This window comes from Penicillium atrosanguineum, assembly GCF_028827265.1.
Source record: "Penicillium atrosanguineum strain IBT 20685 chromosome Unknown utg000005l_segment0_segment0, whole genome shotgun sequence".
NCBI classification, from domain to species: Eukaryota; Fungi; Ascomycota; class Eurotiomycetes; order Eurotiales; family Aspergillaceae; genus Penicillium; species Penicillium atrosanguineum.
In genome coordinates, this window is record NW_026623137.1 from 155,789 (window position 1) to 178,577 (window position 22,789).

The 22,789-nt window shown below is 51.8% G+C and overlaps 5 protein-coding genes across 5 annotated transcripts; 1 reads left to right on the top strand and 4 right to left on the bottom strand.

Moving 5' to 3' along the window:
- Nucleotides 1-60: 60 nt before the first annotated feature.
- Nucleotides 61-2,895, bottom strand: N7443_006289 (uncharacterized protein; the record flags this gene model as incomplete). Its single annotated transcript, XM_056886345.1, has 1 exon — nucleotides 61-2,895. The coding sequence occupies one exon, from the start codon at nucleotides 2,893-2,895 to the stop codon at nucleotides 61-63; it is 2,835 nt and encodes a 944-aa protein (XP_056739994.1).
- Nucleotides 2,896-4,720: 1,825 nt separating this feature from the next.
- On the bottom strand, nucleotides 4,721-11,375 carry N7443_006290 (putative tRNA-splicing endonuclease; the record flags this gene model as incomplete). Its single annotated transcript, XM_056886346.1, has 4 exons — nucleotides 4,721-4,816; nucleotides 4,876-4,971; nucleotides 5,026-11,290; nucleotides 11,353-11,375. The coding sequence occupies 4 exons, from the start codon at nucleotides 11,373-11,375 to the stop codon at nucleotides 4,721-4,723; spliced, it is 6,480 nt and encodes a 2,159-aa protein (XP_056739995.1).
- A 1,186-nt stretch (nucleotides 11,376-12,561) lies between these two features.
- Nucleotides 12,562-17,215, bottom strand: N7443_006291 (uncharacterized protein; the record flags this gene model as incomplete). The annotated part of the gene is made up of 3 exons (XM_056886347.1): nucleotides 12,562-13,483; nucleotides 13,535-16,692; nucleotides 16,754-17,215. The coding sequence occupies 3 exons, from the start codon at nucleotides 17,213-17,215 to the stop codon at nucleotides 12,562-12,564; spliced, it is 4,542 nt and encodes a 1,513-aa protein (XP_056739996.1).
- Nucleotides 17,216-19,338: 2,123 nt separating this feature from the next.
- N7443_006292 (uncharacterized protein) lies at nucleotides 19,339-21,683 on the top strand (the record flags this gene model as incomplete). Its single annotated transcript, XM_056886348.1, has 7 exons — nucleotides 19,339-20,200; nucleotides 20,252-20,353; nucleotides 20,400-20,452; nucleotides 20,506-20,632; nucleotides 20,684-20,762; nucleotides 20,814-20,967; nucleotides 21,015-21,683. 7 exons carry the CDS (start codon nucleotides 19,339-19,341, stop codon nucleotides 21,681-21,683), a joined length of 2,046 nt encoding a protein of 681 aa, XP_056739997.1.
- A 247-nt stretch (nucleotides 21,684-21,930) lies between these two features.
- On the bottom strand, nucleotides 21,931-22,779 carry N7443_006293 (H(+)-transporting V1 sector ATPase subunit E; the record flags this gene model as incomplete). Its single annotated transcript, XM_056886349.1, has 3 exons — nucleotides 22,729-22,779; nucleotides 22,133-22,644; nucleotides 21,931-22,081 (listed from the first exon to the last, which is right to left on the bottom strand). Exons 1-3 carry the CDS (start codon nucleotides 22,759-22,761, stop codon nucleotides 21,931-21,933), a joined length of 696 nt encoding a protein of 231 aa, XP_056739998.1. The 5' UTR covers nucleotides 22,762-22,779.
- Between the last annotated feature and the right edge of the window lie 10 nt (nucleotides 22,780-22,789).

Below are 22,789 nucleotides of genomic sequence, written 5' to 3' on the forward strand. Positions count from 1 at the left end.
AGAATCGTGGCGGCTGAAAGAAGTTCGTGGCGGGTCATAAAATGAAAGGATAGCGGAGTATCAGCGGTGGCGAGCTATGTGAGGTCCACTGAGACTTGATTTGTCTGACAGCCAGCCGGACTCGATGTCCTCGATCATGTTATCGAGCTGGCGGACATCGGCCCGTCTGTCTGGCAATGAACTTGAAGTCTCGAAGCCACTGTGCTCACTGCTGCGGGACGAACTGACCCAGCTCTCTGGGCGAGAGTTGTGTCGGTGCTGGTAATGATTTCCCATACTCGAGGAAGGGAACATGGGAGACATGGAAGCGTCGGGCATACCGTCCATGTGATTCTGGCTTTTGACAATCCCAGCATTGAGTGCCGCCATGAGAGCAGCCTGAAGGACTTGGTTTTGACGCTCGAGGTTGAGAATGCGATCCTCAAGGAAGTTTGGAACTGGGCCACGTGCCGGTTCGGAACGATAGCTGTTCTGAGACTCTCGAGAGCGGTGCGTCGATTGGGAATACTGGGACTGGGGCGATGTAGGCTTTTCCATACTATGGTTGCTGCAACCCTGTGGCGTTAAAGTTCGAGACTGATGGGCGTAGTGAGATCGACCATGGCTAGGGCGGGCGTCAAGGGTCTCATAGCCACGGCGGACTGGATCCTTACGTTTGGAATGTTTCTCGGCAGGACGGCGACCACGCATGGATTGAGATTGGGGACTAAAGCCCTCGTCGTCTGATGAAGCGATAGGGGACTCGCAGTGGTTGGGTTCGTATGATTCGGGAATGCTCTCATGGCGAAGACTGCTTCGAGAGCTATTGCTGCGGGAGATGATCGAGGCGCGATGATGATCCAGTTTTCTTACAGATGGCACCTGAACTCCCGACGGAGCGGTATAGTTGCGATGCCGCACAGAGCGCTCAATAGGCACATGAGGAGGATCCGTTGGAAGGGATGCAGTCGGGGGAGGAGAAGGGAGACCGAAGGGGAGGTTCTTTCGGTCGATATGGGAGTTGATATGCAGATCCTTACGAGGATGACGCTTTCCATGAGGCTCTGTGGGGGTGAATTGTCGTCCCAGAACAGGAGAGTCTGCGATAGGTTCTCCCTCTGAAATTCTCCGGTCACCCTCGCGTTCTATCGGGCTTTCTTGAAGATCCTGCATGCGAGGGCCGCGGACACTAGATGATCGACGCCTCGAGGTGGGCTCTTCCGGCCCTGTGGACTTGGAACGCTCTTGAGATGTGCGCGAGTGTAAGCTCTCATGCTCATCTGCTGCGTCTCCTTCACCAACACATCCGAGCACAGTCGCAGGGCGAGCTTCAGGCTCTTGCGGGTCCTCGGCAATAGGCGAAGGCTGCGATGGCTGCAAGTCCATAATGCGGAGCCCTGATCCCGATCGCATTACCCGAAGGGACGACTTTGTTTTGACATCCAGATGGGTGCTGGGGGCACATTTGGCATCAGGAATTGATGGCAAAGGCCTAGTAGGTGCCGGAAGAGGGAAGGCTTGAAGGGCTCCCAGTGTCAACGATTGTGGCCGAGGCTTGACCTTGCTTTGAGTAGCTGGCGCGGGTGTTGGAACTTCGGCTTTTGATGTTATAGTTGACTCATTCGAAGGCTCCAAAGTGCCAGAACAGACAGTTTTCGTCTCATTATTGGCAGAATCCGGCAAAGGACTTTCAGATGAATGTTCCTTATTCGCAGGCCGAACAGTAATTGGAGTCTCAGCCTGTTCATCTTTGGCACCCAAAGGTTTGCCAATGGGACTTTGATATCGAGGCACTGCCGACAGCCTCCGGGCGTTCTTGCTGGAGACCCGTGGACTGACGTCGGGAAACAGTTTCAAGCTAGGCGGATTTGAAGGAACACGGTCTGTGGATTTAGCTGGGTCTTGTTCGTGCTTCGGCTCGCTACTCATAGACTGATCTGACGACGCGATGGTATGTATGCTCGCGGCAGCATTACTGGGAGCCAGAGATGAGGATGTGACACCGCGATCCACAACTCGAGTGCTCGAATTTGTAGAGCTGGAGAGCCGGTGAGTGAAGCCATCTCCTGACCCACTACCCTGAGTGTCGACGGTAGAGGCGATCGAGGAAGACGCTCTGTGCGCATTCTGTGGGCGACTATCAGACATGGAGCTTGGTAGTGGCAGAGTTGAAGTCGATTGGGAAGCAGAGTGTTGGTTGCTTTGTGATGGCCGGTAAGGAGATGGTGAGAAATCGTCCGTCGATGTCAGAGAGACGGCAACATCAACCATGGAACCGAAGTCTCCCAGGTCCAAGGAGACCAGGTGACGTTTGTTCTCGCTGGGAATCTTCGGACTATCGCCCTGGTTCTCTTTTTCTAACCATGGTTGGCCAATTGTTTCGACATCGTGCCTCTTAGAACTCGATATCGAAGCACGATCGATACTGCTTTTATAGTCGATGCTGTTCTTTGACCTCGTCGACCTCGTCGACCTTGTCGACTTGGAGCTCGGAGCAGGTTTTGAAGAGCTCGAAAAGAGATAGCCTTCCCTCATGAGGGCCTCGATCTGTTTCTGTTGCTCGTCCTGCTTAGCCTTGGGCAACGCCGACGGTTCCTTCTTCTGGCGTTGGGTAAACTGTAGTAGACGGCGATGCAGGGGCTTCGATTGCTCTTTCTCCACATTTTCCACCTTATCCATACTTTCAAGGGATTCCCTTGGTGGGGAGTGAACGACTGGAAGTGCAGTTGTACTGTCTGGACTCGTAACCACAGGCGGGGCGGGCATATTCTGGGTTTGAAAGAAGCGAACCAGATCTGACAAGTTCTCGTTTCGCCCCGGCCGTTCTGCCATACCCGCCGAGCGAGCCTGGGGCCTCGGGATGCTACCAACGCTAGGTCGGGCGGTCTCTGCGGTGGCAGAGGTCGGGGAAGACATACTGGAATACCTTCGCTTGGAAGGTGGATCGGGCCGATAAGTCGGAACAATGGGACTTGGTGCGACGTCACTATCATGTATTGTATTCCAATACTGCATAGAGACATCAATTGGGCGGCTTTCCAATCCGACCAGGTGCGGGCTTCATAGGAGGTCTGTCGACGCGCAAAGCTGCAGGAGCTAATTTCAAATGTTAGATCATTTTTGTATAGAGGTAGAGAACAAAAGGAGGGAGGGCATGGACGAGGAGCCTACCTGTTATAACTGAGACAAGAGGGGGGTACATGCGGCAGCGGAGCCGATACACGGGGGGATATGTACAAAATAGGGCCGTATGTACATGGGCAAAGAGAGGCGTCGATTGGAATCGAATGAGAGCGAAGAGCAACAGAAGCGAAAGGGCCAGCTGAGACAAGGCAACCGGAAGGAGGGAGCCGGGTTTATAATAATTGCATTTTAAGTTGGAGCTGTCGTCTCTCCTTCAGGGAGGGGCCAAAAAAGGGCCCTAGACTGGGCGATCAGGATGCAGGAGTACTTTAGGCCCGTAATGGGCGAATAGCCCGGAAAGGGCTCGGTTGGAACCAAGATGAGTAGTTCCCAGGGGGACAATGCAGGATCGTCAATACTGTACGGTACATGGAGCCATCGACTGTCTAGAGGAGTTCGGATCAGATGGCCCGCAATATGATGTATTACAGCCGCTGGTGGGATTGGCAAACTGGGCGCTGGTGCAGCTCGATGATTGGACTTGCTGGATCTCATATCGAGTACACTGATCTCACGCAGTAGTGTGCTTTCAATCCCCTGTGCCCCAGCGCATGACTAGGGACCGGACTCGGAACGGGGCTAGGGACCAGGAACTGCCAGGAACCTCGAAAAGGAGGTCGTTCCGACAGTATTTTCCCAGCTGGGTCGAGTGACGCACGCAAGGGATAATACATCGATCACAACCAATTTCGATCCGTTGACACCAGCAGGTTGGAACCCCCTCTTCCGGAAAAGTGTAAACGACGTCAAAGATGTGAGCTGTCAGGTTGGGCGGGTGTCCACCGCGGATCATCCAGGATTCTCCGGGCCCTAGTCAATCCAACGCAGGATGCACTGCGGTCCTTGACTTCTTCAGTGAGCTAGGGAGTGTTCGTCAGAGAGCGGAGTAAAGAGAGGTGGAGAGACAGCCCGATCGCCGATGCTATTGTGGGCGATGCATCACCCTTGCGTTTCTGATCGCCCAAATTGCCTTCCGCTATTATTCTCCGCGTTGAACTTTCTTCGATAGTCATGTTTCTAGTCCCTGATCTCGTATCAAACCTGGGCAACCATAGCCAGGCTCCAAAATTTGAAATAAGAACCGGTAACTAAGCCACCACCGACATGGGGCCACGCCAGTCCCCGTCGCAGAGACTCCTAGAGGTGACGGCACGACACGATGAGAGCTGTCAACCCATCTCCACCTGTCACCCTCCCCAACGGCCTCCGGGCTGGTGAGGATCCATTGGCTGTGGAATTCTAAGAGAACGTTCTAACAAATGAACAAGTATAGGATGTGGGACTTAGCCCGATATTTGAAGGGCAGGTTCTATGCATAGTACAGGATGATTCTTCTCCAATTCACGACGCCGTATAATGCTAGATTGGGGATTTGGGATCTTCTATGACTCGAGTCCATTACGAGTCATTTCTTTTGTTTCGTAGTGAGACAGTGTGTGTGTGTGTGTGTGTATGAGTTCGTTGCTAACGTGGTTGTCGGTGGAGACGCAAAGAGAGGGAAGTGGGTGCTGGTGAAGGGGACAAAGAAAGTGAAAAAGAGTGAGACACTCGAGACACTCTACTTTCTCCGAGGTTTGGGTCGGATGAACGGGTCTACTTCCTTCTTTTTTCGCATCTGAGGAGGCGGGCGTCTCTGCTGGGTCGCGTGGGGAGTCTAAATAGATTAGATCGACAGATCACAAAGAAGTGTCAAACGATGGAACAAACGCTTACCTGCGCGGCTCGGGGCGCCGACGGCGGACCTCCCGGCATTGGTTGATTTCCAGTTAGAGGATAAGCAGGGCCATCACGCGAAGGTTTGATAAGGCCCTGGTCGAGTGTTAGAGTGCCGTAGGGTTGTCCAGTTCTGGGATCGCTACATACACCAGGGGGAGCGGGCGGTCGCGAAACCGCTGGGCCTTTGGGGGCGATTTTTGGAGCAGTCGGTGCATCCTTCGGGGCATTGGGAGCATTTGGAGAAGCAGGACCCCTCGGAGCATGCGGATGACTTTTGGGAGCAGGCCCCCTGGGGGCATTTGGCGGCGGATTCGGATAATTGGGGCGCGGACGCGAGGCCTTGGGCACATCGGATGTCGAGTCAGTGCGCTTGCGCTTACTGTTTACGTTCTCGTTGCTTGATGATGGCGTGTGCGTAGTTGCCTGCACAACGGGGACCTTCCGATCATGGCCACCCTTCTGTCGCTGACGCTGGCGCTCGTTATTTTCTTTGCGTTGTTGTTGCAAGCGGCGCTCCTCGTTCTGGAGTTGCTGCTTTTGACGTTTTGAAAGTTCGTACGGGTTAGGGCACTTAATAGAAGAATGACCGATCGCACCGCACTCCAGGCACCTTTCTGCGTCGCAGAAGTACTTGGAGTGACCGGACTCTTGACACCGGTAGCATTGTCCACGAACGGCCTCCTTGGCGTCTGCGTTATCACAATTGTGTGTGAAGTGCTCACCACTACCGCATATTCCACACATTTTGGTTTCATCCAGACCCTTGGGTCCGCCGGAAGGCCCTTCGGGCAATGATTGAGGAGGTGTGCCGCGCGCAGAGGCCGACATCGAAATTGAGGGAGAGTCGAGTCCAATTGGTTCTGATGAAGGACGAGAAACCGATTGCATGGATGGAGTATCTCCCGGCGTACCAGGAGCACTGGCATCCACCATTTCGACTTCCTTGTAGCCAGTAAACTGCGGCCTCTCTAGCATTCTGGCGATGTTGCCCTCGGTATACACATTGCGCTCCTTCGCATCATTGATGAGACCCCGCCAGAATTGACCTTGCATCAGAGACTGGGAATTACCCAGAACCCACAGCGAGGATTTGGCACGAGTAAGACCGACGTTCATACGGCGGATATCAGCCAAGAAACCAATACCCTTGTTCGATGCACGAACACAAGAGAATATAATGATTTCGCTCTCCCTACCCTGGAAAGCATCGGTCGTGTTGAAATCGATCTTCTTCAGAATGTCCTCGCCATACCTGGCCGCGAATTGAAGCTTCATTTCTCGCAGTTGACCTTTGTAAGGCGTGATGACACCAATCTTCCCTGTAAAGTCATACTCCTTGACGTCCGTGATGAGTCGCTCGTACAGCTGCATCGCAGCTTGCAACTCCGCGTAGTTGATCAAGGAATGGCCCTTGGTCGCACTCTGGTGCATACCTTGGACGTCGAAGAACCGGTAAGGGCTCAACAGCTCGCTCTGATGCCACGGACGGGCTCGAAGCTTGGCCATGTCGGCACCGTCCTGAAGTTTGCCATCGTAGAACGTAAGACTGGGGAAACGACTGATATCCGGGTGCATACGGTACTGAACATCCAGCAAGTGCACATCCTTCGGGTGATTCTTTTGCATGCGAACGAACAAACTTTGCTCGTACTGGAACTTGGATGCCATTTTTGAGAGGACAGTTGGGGGCAACTGCTTCGGATCACCGACAAGAACACACTTCGAGCAGCCGTATTTGAGCGGAATCAAAGCGCTCAATTCGATACACTGAGCTGCCTCATCAATGACAACAGTTTCAAACTCGACATTCATAGACTGGAACATCTCATGACCGGAACCGCTGAGGGTGGTACAAATGACATGCGCTTCGTCAATGATTGTTTGCTGGATACGACGCTTGTGCATGTCGGCATTACGAGCCAAGGTGTGAACCTGGTCGCGAGCCTTGTCGATGTCCGTACTCAACTGAGATCTCTTCTTCTTCAAGAGCTCAAACTCGCGCTCAAGCTCCTCGGGAGCAGGCAGTCCCTTGGCTCTGCACTCGTCTAGTGACGAACGAGCCTCTTTGAATCGAGTGTCGGTAGTCTTATGCTCCTCGTACAGCTTTTGCATATCGACGTTGCTGCCAGAGGCAGGGTTTTGAGTGAGACGAGCATTAACCATCTCGTCGAGTGTGACATCCAGCACCTTCGAGTTGATGGCATCACTTCTACCCAGACGAACAACGGAGAGCTTCTCCTGACGACCTTGACTTGTCTTCACGCCATCCTTCAAGCGCATGACGATTTCATCGACGGCGGCGTTGCTGGGTGCACACACCAGGATCTTCCGGGATGTTGCTCGATTAGAGGACTGATTGCCTGTTTTGATGGAGATCGCGGTGTTGCCAAGGACGCTAGTCAAGAGACTGCCGAGAAGGGCAACAATGGTCTTGGTTTTTCCAGAACCGGGGGGGCCTTGGATAAGAGTGAAAGCGTCATTGTCCAGGGCAGATTTGACCGCCTTAGCTTGAGCGAGGTTGATGCTGTAGTTGTCCATGATGGGTTGCAGCTTCGCGTCGGAGTAGTTCAGGATAGGAGAAGGCTTGGCCAAGACAACTTCCTCACAAAGATCGTAGTACTGCAGGGCCATGAGGGCACCATATTCTCGCTCCACCGGGGTTAAGGAGGTGACCTTGGCTCCCCAGGCCGTAGAGCCAGTTCCGAATGACGACAAGAACTTGCTAGATCCAGGATTCATACGGTACGTGACCTCTAGCTTACCGCCCTTGCGGTTGACGCCGCAGACGCGTGCAAGCAAGTGGCCCACACTAGGATCCGCAGTGGGATTGGATGAGCTAGAGAACAAGACTAGGTCGCCTTCGCCGATGAAGAAGTCCTTTGGGGGTAGACCTAGAGGCTGGGTGCTAAATTCGATCCAGGAGTCGACAGTCAATCGGGACATTACTTTGACTTCGAAGGGGCGGAAGCCACCTTCTTCCTTTGCCTGCTGGAAGCCTTGCCAGGCTTCAAGAACCAGCAAGGGTTCGAAAGTGTTCTGATAGTCAGAGGAAGAGCGGAATGTGTTAGAAACCAGGGTATAATCCTGGCGGTCCAGAGACGGCGGAAGGTCGCCAGTTGAGAAGAAATCCCAGGACAGGATGGAGTGATGGAGAGATGAAAGATCCGGGGACAGACGTGCGCGCATATCTTTCATCGAACGGGCACGCTTGACCTTCTTAATGGGCTGCTGCTGCAACGACTGTTTCTTGCTCTGCTCGTAAGCGAGGACGGCGTCAGACTTCTTAGGCTTTGCGCCGAATAACTCTTTATCGAGTTCATCTTCACTCTCAGAATCCGTGTCAGACCCGGATGAAACCATCATACTATCTGCAGGAATCGCATGGTCTTTACCCTTGATGCCAATACCTTTGATGCCAGAGCCTTGCTCGGCAGTTTGCTCCGCGACTCCCCGCGCAGGCAAATTCTTCTTCAACCTCGCCAGTTGCTCCATGTCCCGTTTCTTCTTGGCCGCTTTCTCACGCTCACGTTTCTCACGGAAAGACATAACGGTACTAGCGTCATCCTTAGGCCGCGATACTATGGACTTGGAAACAGGTTGGCGCCGACCAAGAGCCCCGAGCGGCAACTTGTTCTGCTCAGCCTTTTGTTTCGCAGCGATGCGCTCCTTGTTGAGTTCGACGGAGCTAGAAAGGTCGAGGAGAGTTATATCGGCGATATCGTCGTCGAATTCGTCTTCAGAGGGAGCACGAGAAGACGGACTCGAGACATCGAAGGGTCTGGCGAAGGAAGTGATGGAAGATTGCTTCTTGAATGAAGCGGTAGATGCAGTAACGACAGGCTTCTTGTAGTATGCTTCAAGCGAGCGTACAAGTTCCGCCTTGTCACGGGGGGTGAGAATGGTTTTGATGGTTCCATTTACAGCAACACCCTCAATGAAGCTCAACGCGTCTTGCTTTACTGTCGTCACATTTAACCCTCCTAGGCGTCGGAGCAGCTTCGCTACTAGCCCGACTAGCGTGGTGGCTAAGTAGTCGTCCTTGAGACGTAACCACTTGACCATGGCACTCATCGTGGTTGTGGGGGACTTGAGGAAGTTTTCTGATGTGGCTTTGCCAGCATCATCCCCCACGGCACCTACGGCACCCAGAAAGACTCCATACTGATCAAAGAGAAAGTCGGCAAACTGGATTGTGTCCCGACAAAACTCCAGCATCACCGACTTGTCATTGCCCCTAATGTGCCACGCTTCAGTCTCGTCGAAGATAGTGGTCAACGCCTGCCACAAAAACTCCCAGAGCTTCTGCAGCGACAAGACCTCTCGACGATCCGTGAAGGTACGTGTTCGAAGCATGCCTGTTTGACTGTTACACAAGATTTCTACGATATCGGTACCTGTATGCAGCATTCGCGGGGCAGGAGCAAATGTCTTCATGTTGGAGATACGGCGGAACGACCAACTGAGGCCATACATTGTCGTGGTGAAGAACGTCTCAAGCAAGTACGAGATAGCATCTCGTCGAGCAGAATGGCCGCTGACGTTTTTGATCAAGTCCACCGAAGCTTGGTATGTGTTCAAGTCGGCAGCGAAGAGAGTGGATATGAGCGCACTGCTGGTGTCTTGACTTTTGAAAAGGGTGTTGAGATGATCGGGCCGGAACTCGGCGAGTCTTTCGATGATCTGGCATGAGAGGTGGGTGAGGTGACCATAGATCATGTTGAAGTGAGTCTTTTCAGAGTTGTCCCCGCCTTTGGTTGGGAACTTCTCCAGACCAACGAGTGGCAGGATTCCCAACAAGGATGCCGTTGACAAGGCAAGCCTGTCCTGGCGGAGGTGTCTGATGACTGCGTCCCAGATAGGCCCCGTATAAGTGGACACGCCGTGAGAGAGAGTGCCCTGCTTCAGAATGACTTCATAGTCACTCTTAAGAGATTGACATTCCAAAGCAAGAGCATTGCGGACGACATCCATACACAAAGAAAGGATCTCTTGTTGCTTCCCTTGCTCAATATTGAAGGTCGGTGGTTCAAGGATGACGGTGATGGTATCCTTCAATACCTCCATGGTTTCTTGAAGGACGACCCGTTCGACGGAGCCTCTTGAGGCTTCATGATCTGTGAAACGGCGAAGAGTTTGGAGGAGGCTAGTCAAGCCAACATGGAAGCAACGATAGCGAGCGAGGTTTGGATATTGAGGATCTTGAAGGCGTTTTAACAATTGACCTACCAAATACCGACATGCAGATGGCTGATGAACTCCTTTGAGAGAGTTCAGGAATGGGTTGATCCATGAGAGCATGTCTTTCAACGCAGACTTCTCATAGGCCTCGCCTTCGGTAGTCTGTATAAGAAATGCCTGGAATTGGGGATTGTGGATGGTGTGTTCCATGATGGCCTGAGGTGAGATAGTCTGCATGGCATCCCAGAAATCAACTGGGGCTTTCTCCAACAATGTCTGAATAGTATTTAAGAGGAAGCGCAGCCCAGGGGTAGGCAAGGCTAAATGATCGACTGAGAGGCGACAGGGGTCAATCTGCAAAGCCCGAAGCTGATGGGTAATTTGTTCCTTATCCAGCCTCCGTACGATGAGTTGCATGCCCCGCCACAAACGCTGGATAATGGCGAAGTGTGTCTGCATTGACTGCTGCATATGCGGTTGCATTGGCGGCTGAGATGCGGCCTGTAACGCACTTAGAAGGCCATCTCGAATGGCCCACTCAAATTCCATTGTGGTAGGTGGACGAGCATAGCGCATCCATGTTTGAAGAGCCCAAATATTGCGTTGTTGTACTGGGTCAAACAAGAAGCGGGTAACAGCAGGGACATAATCCGAGATCTTCAGGCTTCGTTTCGTTTGAATGAGCTGAAATGGTTCATCGAAGTACAGCTTCAGGTTGTCGTCATCACGCAGCATAGCCTCGCAGCTCAATGTCTCGAATATAGACAGTAAGGCAGCGCGGTCCAGTACATCCAACGCAATTTTCTCGCGTGGGACGCTTCTCAGCTGTGTTTTCGCGGTCGTTAGGTTTCGAGTGATACGCTTAACATCCCACTCGTCAACCTTCGCCGCGAATGCCTCAATGTCGTCATCCTGATAATTCTCTCTCTTCAGCAGGTCCATGAGCCAGATCTTGCCGGTGTAGTACTGCTTGATGCAGAGGTCGCATTTTTCCAGCGTTTCATCCAACTTGGATAAAACCCAGGACTGAAGCTCTTCCACGCCATCTGCACTATAAGCAAGTATACGCATGCACGAGAGAAATTTCTCCTTTCGTGTTGTACCTTCAGCGACCTGGTCCTTGACACTGACTCCTTTTTCGTCCACTTGGTTCATGTCATCATATCGCCCGTAATCATCGTCATGCTGTCGCGGGCAGAGGAGGTGAGTGCCCTCAGGGAGAGCTTTTAATTCTCTAATGACGTAAAATGTGGTTAGTTTTGGTTGACATTCGGTACTCCTTTGCAAGGGTCTCACTTAATGGCATCCACAAACTCCATAGTGGCAGGGACACAGAGAAGGGCTACCGAAATTCAATAAAATTTCCAACGCACATTGCCTTTTCGCAAAGACTAGGCCTTATAGCATCTCCCAAGTCTACTGTTAAGCTTCGGAAGTGTTTGCGTGGGATGTCTCGTCGTGGCGGAGGGTGAAGAACAGGATGTTTTGAAGTAAGATTTGGCGAATGAACGAAGTGAATAGCAAGGCACGGTATTCGCAAGGCAAAGCTTGAAATGAGAAGCGACTTGCAGAGGTCGTGGAATAAGAGGAAGCAAGCTCTAATCCGCGTGCTGGAACTTTCAGGTGTTGAAGACTCCTGCTCATGTGCCGGACACAGTAGAAGAGGTAGAAGATGAAAGGCTCAAATAAAGGCAGATATGAAGAATTTTAGGGGGAGGTCTTTCGGCCAGATGCAACAGCCTTCGAGGCACAAGATGTCGAACAAAAGAAGCTGGAAAGCCATCAAGCACCAAACGTGGGCAGAATTTGGCAGATCTTGAAGGCGGTGAGATACTGAACGCGTTTACGCGTCTCATTTTAACCCAAGTGGGAATTCTCACTAGTCTATACTTTACTGTAACACGAACAGCTGATTATACGAGAGCGTCTACAGTGCACAAATTCGTAAATAGCCGCATTAAATACTTTCCTCATGGAGGGCGTGGAATAGAATACATGAATCTCGTCCCCGGGCTCCCTCTCCAGGAAGACAACAGCAAAAAAGCAAATCCGAAGGAAATAACCCCAGCAAATGTTAAGAAACGCGAAACCATCAGATGAGGGACTCGTGCAATTCTGTAATAAGTCAAAACGCTTTTGTACAAAAGGCTGAGGACAGTATGAAACAGTTCAAAAATGACGGAGAGGTGGAAATCACCAGAGGGTGGTTTGCAATATAAGAGAATGACGAGTGAGAGCAAAAGCAAATAATGCGCCGAGCCTCCATCCGAATGTAGTATACCGAACGCCTGCTTTCTATCAGGGGAATATCAAGGCTTTCAATGGGTTGTGAAAAAAAAAAAAGTCCAAGAAAAAGTTGTGGAAAGGAAAATTGATCGTGAAGATGTAAGGGGGAGAAAAGCATTCAAACAAAAAATCCAAGAGACTAGATCTCGCTAGCCGGCCCGGGGGAATCATCGTCAAGGACGGGTCGTCAGAGTATGTCTATGCCAAGTTCACAGCGCCTCAAATCATATTATGTCCAGGAGGCTCGCCAGGTGCTCGGAAGGGATCCTGAGAAGGCTCATTATTGTGGCTGGATTCCATGCGTTGCAGCATGGCGGCCGAGGTAAAGTCGTTGCTTTGCTCGAAACTTTGACGTGCACGCTCGAAGGAATGACGAGTCCGATCATGAGACCGTCGCACGTAGTCCACTGACTGAGGCCGCGGGTACTGATCAAGGCTCGCGGTGTAGTTGGTGCCATTGCTGCCATTTTGACTTCGGGGGTTGTGGCCGTTGGTATGAGCGCCGTTGGCAGTGCCGGTAGGCGAATAGAAATCCCGCTCTTCATCGGGATTGTTGAAAGGATCCTGCTTCAAGGTGGGCTGAATGGGCTTGACAAATTCCGAGGAGGTGGCAGACCCATTACTCGAGACCGCGGCCACCTCCCCCGCTTTTGGGGGAACGGTAGGAATATCATCATTCGCCTCCAGGTGCTTGTACTTGCCCATGGTCACTTGCTCACGAATGATATCGACATCTAGAGGGAAGAACACCTTCATGACAGCGTTGTATGAGAAGCGAGGGAGCAGAGCGATCATGCAGGTCACGAGAAGGACGACCCAAAAACTAAGAGCACCGTATACCTCGGCAGCAGACTGGTAGAACTGACCCGAGGAGGTAAACGAGGAGTAGATGCCGGTCCACAGGAAGATCAGGAGGGAACTGATCGCGTTGATCAGACCCGTGAACCAATCCCAACGGTAGGTGTTCATCATGATGTAGGTGTTGCTAGCAAGCACAGCACAAGTTGCAATCAAGATACCCATGCGCGTTCGATCGGCAATGTCACGGCCACTTTCAGTGGTAAAGTTCGCAGGCTTGTATAGCATGTAGGGCATAAAGAAGCAAATCACGGACTGGTACAAACCATCAGTCATATACGCCCTGTTCAGGGATTAGTACATGCGCATCACAGAGAGCGGGAGGAAGACTAACCAAAACTTGAACTGTGACCATTCCTTGCGCTCAATACCTCTCATGTAGAGTTGAGGCACTGCCAGCGAGACCCTGTCATCAACATCCTGGTCGAAAATGCCCATAAAAATGACTGGCAACGAAGTGAAAGCCAAGTTGACTAGAACGATATAGGTGTAATCGAAGAGATAAGAGCCATCGAAATCGTTAAAGATACAGTACCAGAAGAGAGCGAAAGTCCACACCAAGTTCTTATAGAAGAAGTTGGCTGTGCACTCTCCCAAACGCCGATAGGACCATCGGCCGTGCACAAGAAGCAGACGCTGGAGGAAACGGAACTGTCCGATAGCATAATCCGAGGACATCACGGCCTGTCGACCTTCCTCACCGGCAATACCAACACCGACGTCAGCCTCTTGGATCATAGCGACATCGTTGGCACCATCACCAACGGAAAGAGCCATGATGTTCAAACCATGACGGACCATGTTGACGACAGCAGCCTTCTGAGCCGGACTGACACGGCAGCACAGAACAGCCTTGCACTGCTTGCACAGCAAGAGGAATTTCTGCTTGAACTCGTCGTCAAGCATCAGCTTGAGGGTTTCTCCGTCGACAATCACAGCATGCGTGGCTTCGGGGGGGGTGTGTTCTTTACGAGCAGCGACGAGTTCTTCGTCGGAGCCAGTCAATCCAAAGGCCTGGAGGTGCTTGTCAAGCTCCATAGTAGCTTGTTCGCGCTGAGTCTCCGAAATGTTGAGAACAATCAGCTCCATGTTGTTGTTGAGCAGATTGCAAGAGAAACCAATGTTGATGGCAGTCTCAACCTTGTCACCTGTCAAAACCCACAGCTTAATACCAGCGTCAGCGAGTAACTGGATGGTGTCTGGAACACCATCTTGCAGTCGATCCTCAATAGCGGTACCGCCGATAAGCGTTAAGTCCTGTTCGATCTCGCTCGAGACCTTCTCCAACTTCTCTTCACGATCGGTGATGGCGGCGGCGGCAATGTCGTGCTCTCGAGCCCAAGCATGATATTCATCCTCACTAAGGAGTTTATCAGCAACACACAAGGTTCGAAGACCCTCCTTGGCGAATTCCTCTAGGTGCTCGGCGGTCTTGCGTCGCAGCTCTTGCTGTTGGCCACGAGCCAAACGAGAATAGATGATGCTGTCTGCACCCTTGCAGAAGAGACGAATGGTACCGTCAGGCATACGGATGATAGCACTCATACGCTTTCGGGAGGAGTTGAATTCGAGGGTATTCAAGACGGTGTAAGTGCGTTCCTCGCCCATGATGTTCAAGAGCAGATCATCACCGGCACGACCGAGAACAGTAAAGCCACAGTCGCGAGCAGTGCTAACCAGGGCCGCTTCGTCGGGCGACTGTGCCTTGAATTCGATTTGAGGCGGATCACCAGGAGTATGTTCAGTGATGACAGTGTGGCAAACAGCCAGAGCCAGCATGAAATGCTCGGCGGCCTTCTTCTGCTCCTCGCCAGATTGCCCTTCAATGTCTGCGACGTAGTTGGGAGCAATGAAAGTCAAGTTCTCGTCTTTCAGGTATGGATTGTCATGGAGGCGGCGGAGGCTCTCGAGCATCTTGACTCCATTGGCGGCAATCTGTGCACGAGCTACGGCAGCCTCGGCATCGGCATCGACACCTTCACGGCGCCTCATGCCAATCTGGGCCTCTGTATAAGCTTCACCGTAAGAGACGCCATTGACAGTAGCCTTTTTGAACTCCATGACGTTCTGGGTCAAGGTACCGGTCTTGTCAGAGAAAATGTACTCGACTTGCCCCACATCATCAGAAATGTTCCAGGACTTGGGCACACAGTAGAGACCCAACCGTTCGTAGTACATGTAAAGATCACTGTGGATGAAGACTGCTTGGATAGTCCGAACAATTTCAAGAGAAATGTAGAGCGAAATGGGAACCAAGTTCTGGAACAAAATGACAGCCGTCCAGAAAGTAACGATACCCGTGACAGGGGGCGTGCCTCCATAGGAACCATAGTCGAAGAAGTCTAAAGACTTGTCTGGAGCAGCCCATGCAAAGCCGTTAACGATACCGGCGACAAGACACATGATGAACAGAATGATGAAATTGTAAATGACGTTCCAGTTCAGATCTTTGGCCAGACGAGCACGTTTGGCAGGTGTTGCACCTGAGTTAAGCATAATCTTGCTCTCTCCACCAGTGAAAACGACCACGCCAAGAATCCACTCGGTACTGCGCAACGAGCAGCCACGAAGCAGCATGTTGTTGATCGTTACAGGCTCCACCATCTCCTTGCGGGGGGCCTCGGGGAACCGCGGATCACGCTGATCCCAGCGAATCGCACCATTGTAGCTGTACAAGTTGGGATGAGGCGCCTCACTCTCAATGGTGAACTCGGCCTTTTCGCAGTCACGTGCATGGCGAACCTGGCGACCGCAGTGGAGAGCATGGCGGACCTTCAGATTGGTCTCGCCGTCCAAGCCCATTGTTTCGACATAACAAGCTCCATCGGGATCGGAGGTAGATAGAATCACAATATCGGCAGGGATTGGGTCTTCATTGTACAATCGAACAAAGTCACCAACTTGGATGTTCTTCCAATAGTCACGCTTGAAACGAGCCGTGCCGGGTGTCACCTTGGTGTTGTCCACCACAGTGCCAGTCTTCTTGTCAGGCGACGGAGCCACGACATTTTCGCGAGCTGCGCTATCGGGAGAAAGGTACTTGTTCTCGGGGCGGCTCGGCCACTCCTCTCGGGTTTCGGGTTTGGGAGAAGGAACATCGGTCATCGGGATAGCGACATCAGCAAGGGAGTCGCGATTCGAATACATTGAGGCCCGCGGATTGCCCGTTGTAAGGAATGATTCGCGTCGTTGATCATCTTCTGGGTCGGTGGTATCGGACTTTTTATTGAACACGGTCTTCATCCACTTGAAAGAAGCGATAATACCACGAGTGCTCGCCTTCTTGACCCGACGCCAGAGCCCAATGCTATCCTCGGTCGAGTTCACGTTACTCCATTCGATCAATCGGTACACTGGGGAGTTGTTCACTTGGTTATCCACGACAGTTCGTCCCCAATCTTCGATTGCGTCCTTAATCGCGGTCACCACGATAATAACAATTAGCGGAACTGCGTTGAGTCCGGGGTTGTTGGCACCGAAAATGGGGAAGAACTAGGGCAAGGTCAGTCAGATTGCTTTCGTCGGATCCTTTCGGGGGTCATAGGGAACGTACATTAAGAATAATGACGAATAAGAAATAGATGTTTGCAATGTTGTGGAACTGCAGCCAAATGTTCTTTGGAACGAAAGTCAATGCCGTGTACTTGGCTGTACGAATCTTGTTCCTAGGGTAGGTGTGCATCAGATGCCCATCTTCATCGCGTTCTGATTCAGGGATCGGGATGTTGAAGTAGATCGTTCGGTTCGCGCCGGATTCTGAGGGTTCGACGCCGTTCGTAGAAGCATTGTCGGCAGTCGAGCTAGGGGCGTTGGACCTACGCTTCTCATCTCTCGAATCCGATCTTTTATGAAAACGATCGATGATCGAGACACGTTTCCGCACGCCGCCGGAGCCGGCATGTCGTGTCGTCGCCCATCTTTGCCGTTTGGTGGGTTTTGAAATATTGCTGGGCGTCTCCTGAATCTCGGTATCCGGCACGTTGAGACTGTCGTCGGGGAAGCGCACGGAAGCCATCTAGGCTATTGATGCGCCCCAATAGGGCTTGAAACTGAACGGAAGCCTTAAACGAAGCGGACCATCCGGTTTATCGAACCGGGATTCCAGGGCCACGCACGGCTAGTCGACAAGGCCTTGTATCACAGGAAGTTCGTCGATGACAGTTGCAATGTCATAAGGACCAGGGTTGAGTTCGAGTTCGCGCGTAACGGGGGGGAAGTCAGACGGGATGATGACAGTGTCTAGAGGGACCGGTGGAATCGGAGGGGTGGTTCACACAGTCGACGTAGGAGTCAAAGAGAGAGGGTGTAATACCCACGAGGGGCCATGCAAATGGGGCAAAAGGGATATGGGAGAAGTAACGTTATTTTTTTTCGAGGGGGCGAGACGGGAAGAGTGAGGCAGTGGACAGACAGGACAACCCATGGGGACTCGGGCCCCGTAGCCTCCGTAATTACGGGCTGCTTACATGCCGGCTTGGTCAGCGCCTTGGCACTCGGCACGCATAAATCGGCTCTGCTCGGAATTAAGTAGGAGTGGTATTCTTCAATATTTCTTTGAATTAGCATTGACTGGTGGATTCTGCTCTATCCAACGGTGTCTAGAACTCTACGATCGACTGTGATCTTGCCGAGATATTCCATCTTCCGTCTTCCATCTTACTTGGCAACAGGTGTTGGCATAGTTACGGTAAAATTACCATACCAGCCTCATCCGGGCCTCCCAGCCCTCGCTGTCTGGTTCATTCTAAATTTCTGACTGTGGCAACGGGGAGATCTACCGATCTGAGTAAGTAATTATCCGTATGCAATTATTAAGGCCCGTTCGATCCGTGTCTATTGTCAAGGTTCTATAGTTCGCTATTTATGGAATGGCCCCTCAAACACCTCGTTTAGTAGCGTTTTGCATTAGCACGGTCGGGGTTATGCCTCCGTCATACTTCTGGAGTGTCCACTTCGTATTCCACATCTGGCGCACCGGCCAATACATAGGGTATTAGAGCTTCCGGGATGTTCATTTATTTATGTATACCGGACACTTCTTAGGCCGAGAAGCCGGTCCCTGGGACGGAATTAAATCTTTTCCTTGGCTATTTAATATCACAGACAATATCCTCAACGCAGAGGCCACCTTGGCTGTTCAACTCGGGGGATCGAGCCTGAAACCACCGACACGGCACGAGCGTTCCGATCCACCTTACTAAGACGGGGCTCCATCGTTCCAGTGTGGTTTGCTATGCAAACAAAGAAAGGGGAGGGTAGAATGATACACCGCTGGTCGATCGCGCACTACTGTATCAGAATCTGTAATCCAGCCTTTGCCCCCCCTTTTTTATTTTGTTTTTTTTTATTCCCCCTCTGCATATGGAGTCGGAGCCACCGTTAAACGAAGTATCCAGTCGACTGGAGCGGGCCCTATTAAGGATCATTTAAAATTGCCGATTGATCCAGACTTTTCTCCGCTCTGCCTAGAGGCAGCAACCGCTTGCGGGTCAGGCTCGGTAGCAGAGATTACAAGGTGCTTGGGACGTTGAAAACACTGGGGCTGTCAATCAAAAACTTAACGGCGTCGTCAGCTGGCGCGATCGCTCACGAACTGTAGTGGAGACGGTGCGAGTCGTCAACTTAAATCGGATCGGCGGCTACTCTTACCCCTGACTTTTGGGTGACTTGCCCGCATTTTGACAGTCGAGACATCTGTCTCAAATCTTGGAAGGTTTCAGCGCTGTAGATCGGAAGTAAGGTAGGGGACCCTCAGATCCCAGCCACTTCATAGGTGGCTTTCGTTGCCATCTATATATGCCCATGGGCATCCGAGGCGCCTGCGGAGCCCAGATTCATCCACGGCAATGATTCTATGGGCCCCGTTATGGTGGAATTTGGTTTTCGAAGCACTTGAGTGGGATGATCAATCAAATCATCCTCGAAAGCATCTGTTCACCAAACCTTGGGATATTGGACCTTCGGAATAATTATCACAACTCAATAACGGCTCAGATGCTTGCAAGAAATAAGTACTATTCAAATCAGCTCATGCGTAATAATTCAAAATTACCCGATGAGGAGATATAGTACCACGTGACTTCGCGCCGCTCGTACGCGACGCGGAACCACTGATCTTTCGCTCTCCAGATATTCACGATGCCTCCGATCACGAATTTTTTCAAACCACCCGCCTTCTCGCGCTTGTCACAACCCCCGACCCCGGAGAGAAATAAAAGCAAACCCCAGCCAAAACAGCCCTCGCAAGCCCCGTCGTCCCCGCCATCCGATCCCCCGCCATCTTCGAGAATAGATCTGACCTGGGAAGATCAAGATGACCCGGGAAGCCAGCTGGGTGCATCCCTTTTGCAGTCAATAAGCAACAATACTCATTCGTCTCTTCCGCCCGAACAAAGCTTTCAAAGTCCCGAGTCGGCACCACCACCACCACCACCACCACCTTCATCTCTTGGAAGCTTCATTGCCTCGCAACGCATCGTCAAAGATGGCAAAGAAGTCGTGATCAGTTCAGATGGAGAGGATACAGACTCAGCAGACTCACTCGATGATCCCAGCTTCTTGCTTGGGCCGAAGTTTAGGCAGCAAAAGCAAGAGATCAAGCCGATCCGAGTCGAAAAGGCATACCTGCAAACGCTTTCGGTCCCAACGAAATACAAAAACTCTTTAGACTCGCTTGTACATTCTGCTCTTGGCGACCAAAAGACTGAAGCAAACGTCGCTAAGATCAGGGCGGGTTTCGAGCCAAGTGACAGTCGAGCTGTGTCTGGTCAAGACGCGGGATCAAAGACAAAGAATGACGTTCAAGGAGTGTTAACATCGGCTCTGAGGGAGTCTGAGGATGGAAAAGACTTCCGACGTCTGATGGATGCCATTCGAAGAACTGAGGCTCTCGACCAGGACCGCATCTGGCGCTTCTTCGATCAGGTGCAGATGACGCCGGCCGCACCAGAGTTCCCACGAGATCTATTTCCGCCCAACTCTTACCTGTGCGCCCTACGAGGTTGGCTTATGAATATACCCATCTGCCTTGCAACTTGACTAACTCTTACAGAAACCAACTCTCGAGTTCGTGCTTTCCAATCGGGCATCTTAGAATATGCTGCATCGTTGCGGCAACTGCCCGATGAGCTTCTTTGCTGGCTCTTCCGCTCAAGTGTGTGACAATTGTTTTTCCTTTTCTAAAGCTAATGGCGATGCAGTCCCACTCGAGCCCCGGGATGAGTTAAGGCAAGCTTATTGCCGGATCTTCACGGTTTGTCGATGGTGTTTCAAAGGCCCCTGAACCTTCACTGATGACGATTCCAGCAAACGCCCGCTCAACGTGTGGAGAATCTCATTCATCCGGATGATATCGATGGACTATTTCGGCAAATGGGTGCCAGGCCGCAAGCACTGGATCTCACAGACAGTGTCGTAGAGGATACTTACGAACGTAAGACTTGAGTTCCCGCTACCGGAATTTCGCGTATCTAAAACGGACCAGAAATCTCCCAGAAGCCTCAGCTCAAAGTACGAGGGGTCCTTTTCTCTACTTTTGATTTGCTCCAGGATGCTGCCGACTTGTGAGCTGCCTCTCGTTTCCAACATAAACTTGAAAGCTGATTAATATCCAGGTTTTCGATTGATACTCGAGAGCGCGCAATTCAGATCTTGCTGCGTATGACACTAGACACATCATTGACGGCGGATAATCTCATTCATTCCGAGCTACAAAGCGCTCTCAGTGCTCTTCTGGAAAGAGTGCCTGAAGCTGATACCGAAGAGATGGTACGCACACGACTGAGGTCCAAACGAGCACTGCTAATTATAGTTAGGATCGTCGAATCTGTGCAACGGTGTATGGGACTGTCAAGGATCCCCAATTCCAAAGCCGCATGCTGCACCATATTCTTCCCACGTCGGCCTGGATTTCACTGCTGCGGTACCGCCTCGGCGTGGCTTTTCTTCTTAAGAGCCCGGAGGCCTTGACAGAAACTCCTGCGGCGGTTCTCGACCTTAAACGCCTCACCCTCTTCTTGATCCAAGACGACCGATTTCATAAGCAACTACGCAATCCAAAAGACGAATATGACTATAGCGAGCTAACTGCCATTGCTCTTCTCCTGGACGTTGTCGTCAACTCCGCTCCGTACTCCTTGAGATGCGCTCAAGTGGAACCGGCGAAGGAGCTTGACGCTATCATCGACAAGCTGGCAACGCAGATCAAAAAGATATTCAGCTCGATTCAAGACTCTGGCGCTTCTCATCTCAAACGCATGCTGGCTAAGGAAGCCTTGGAGGCGCTCCACTATCGAGTGCTTTACGCGGTCCGGTCCAAACCGCCTCCCAAGAAGACCCTCTTCAAACACTATGGCTTGGAGCAGCAAGATGGCAACATTCGCAATATATTTAGGCCCAAAGATACTAAAGATACCACTGATGACGGGATATCGAGTTCCGCAGATACGACCGAGCGTACAGCCATGCCTATCCGAGGGCACTAAGGGGATTAATGACAGTGACGAACTTTACGACCCTTCAATCATAGAGCGAAGCATTTTTCTGCATGTATTTGATACCGAGAATCTGCATTGATAGATGAGAAATCAAACGCTTGGCAAGATTGACCGTAATTCAGGTCAGGTATGAGATGTGCAAGGAAACCTCCCTTCTCTATGGAGATGGTCAAGACGCGAGGGTCCGAACTATAAAACAACGAAAGTACAAGTGAAGAAATAAGCGAGTCCCAATCTAGTCATAGAATCGCCGGTTCACGTTCTTTCCAAACAGTGTCTCCCGAACAGCGGGAAGAGCATCGATCTCCAACAGTCGCAGGCGCTCCTCGAAGGTGTTGTTAATCTCGATCTTGCCCTGGCCACCAACAATCGCGACACCACCGGCACTATAGCCTTGTTAGCCCTGATCTCCGCATACACTAGCTCTGGTAACTTACGATCCCTCCGGCAGAGGCTCTGACTCGTCCAAATCGACCTGAATCTCTCTGCCGACATTCTTCTTGAACTCCTTGGCAGCCTCCTCAATGGCCTTCTTCACGATATCAGAATCCTTCTTGCGCGAGCGGATAGCGACCTTGTCCTCATTCAAGTAGTACAGTCCCTCGAGGACCAGCCCCTGCAGCATAACCTGGTACTTCTTCTTGTCGTTAGCGGCGACGGTCGAGACCTTATCGCGAGCCTGCTGGAAGAGGTCATCCAAAAGCTCCTGACGACCACCAAGCACACGGAGACGCGTCCGGTTAGCGAGCGTCGAGCGGGTGATCTGCTGGGACATAGAGGCCTGCTTGAACTTCTTCTCGTAGAGGGTGTCGATGGCGGCGGTCTCCTGACGCACAAGCTTGGACTTCTCGATCGCGAATTCCTCGTCGGCCTTCAACTGGATCTCACGGGCTTTCTCGAGGGCCTCCTGCCGGATGAAGGCGGTCATCTTGCGGAGCTCGCCCGCGACCTGTTGGAGTTGGAGGGATCAGCCACGGTGTTCCCGGTGTTCACGGGGGCTGGACAAGGGATGTAATGATAGATCTGGACCTACCTGATCATCCGAGAGGGCATGACTTTGCGACATGATGGCGGTATTGTTGGAAAGAGGAGAT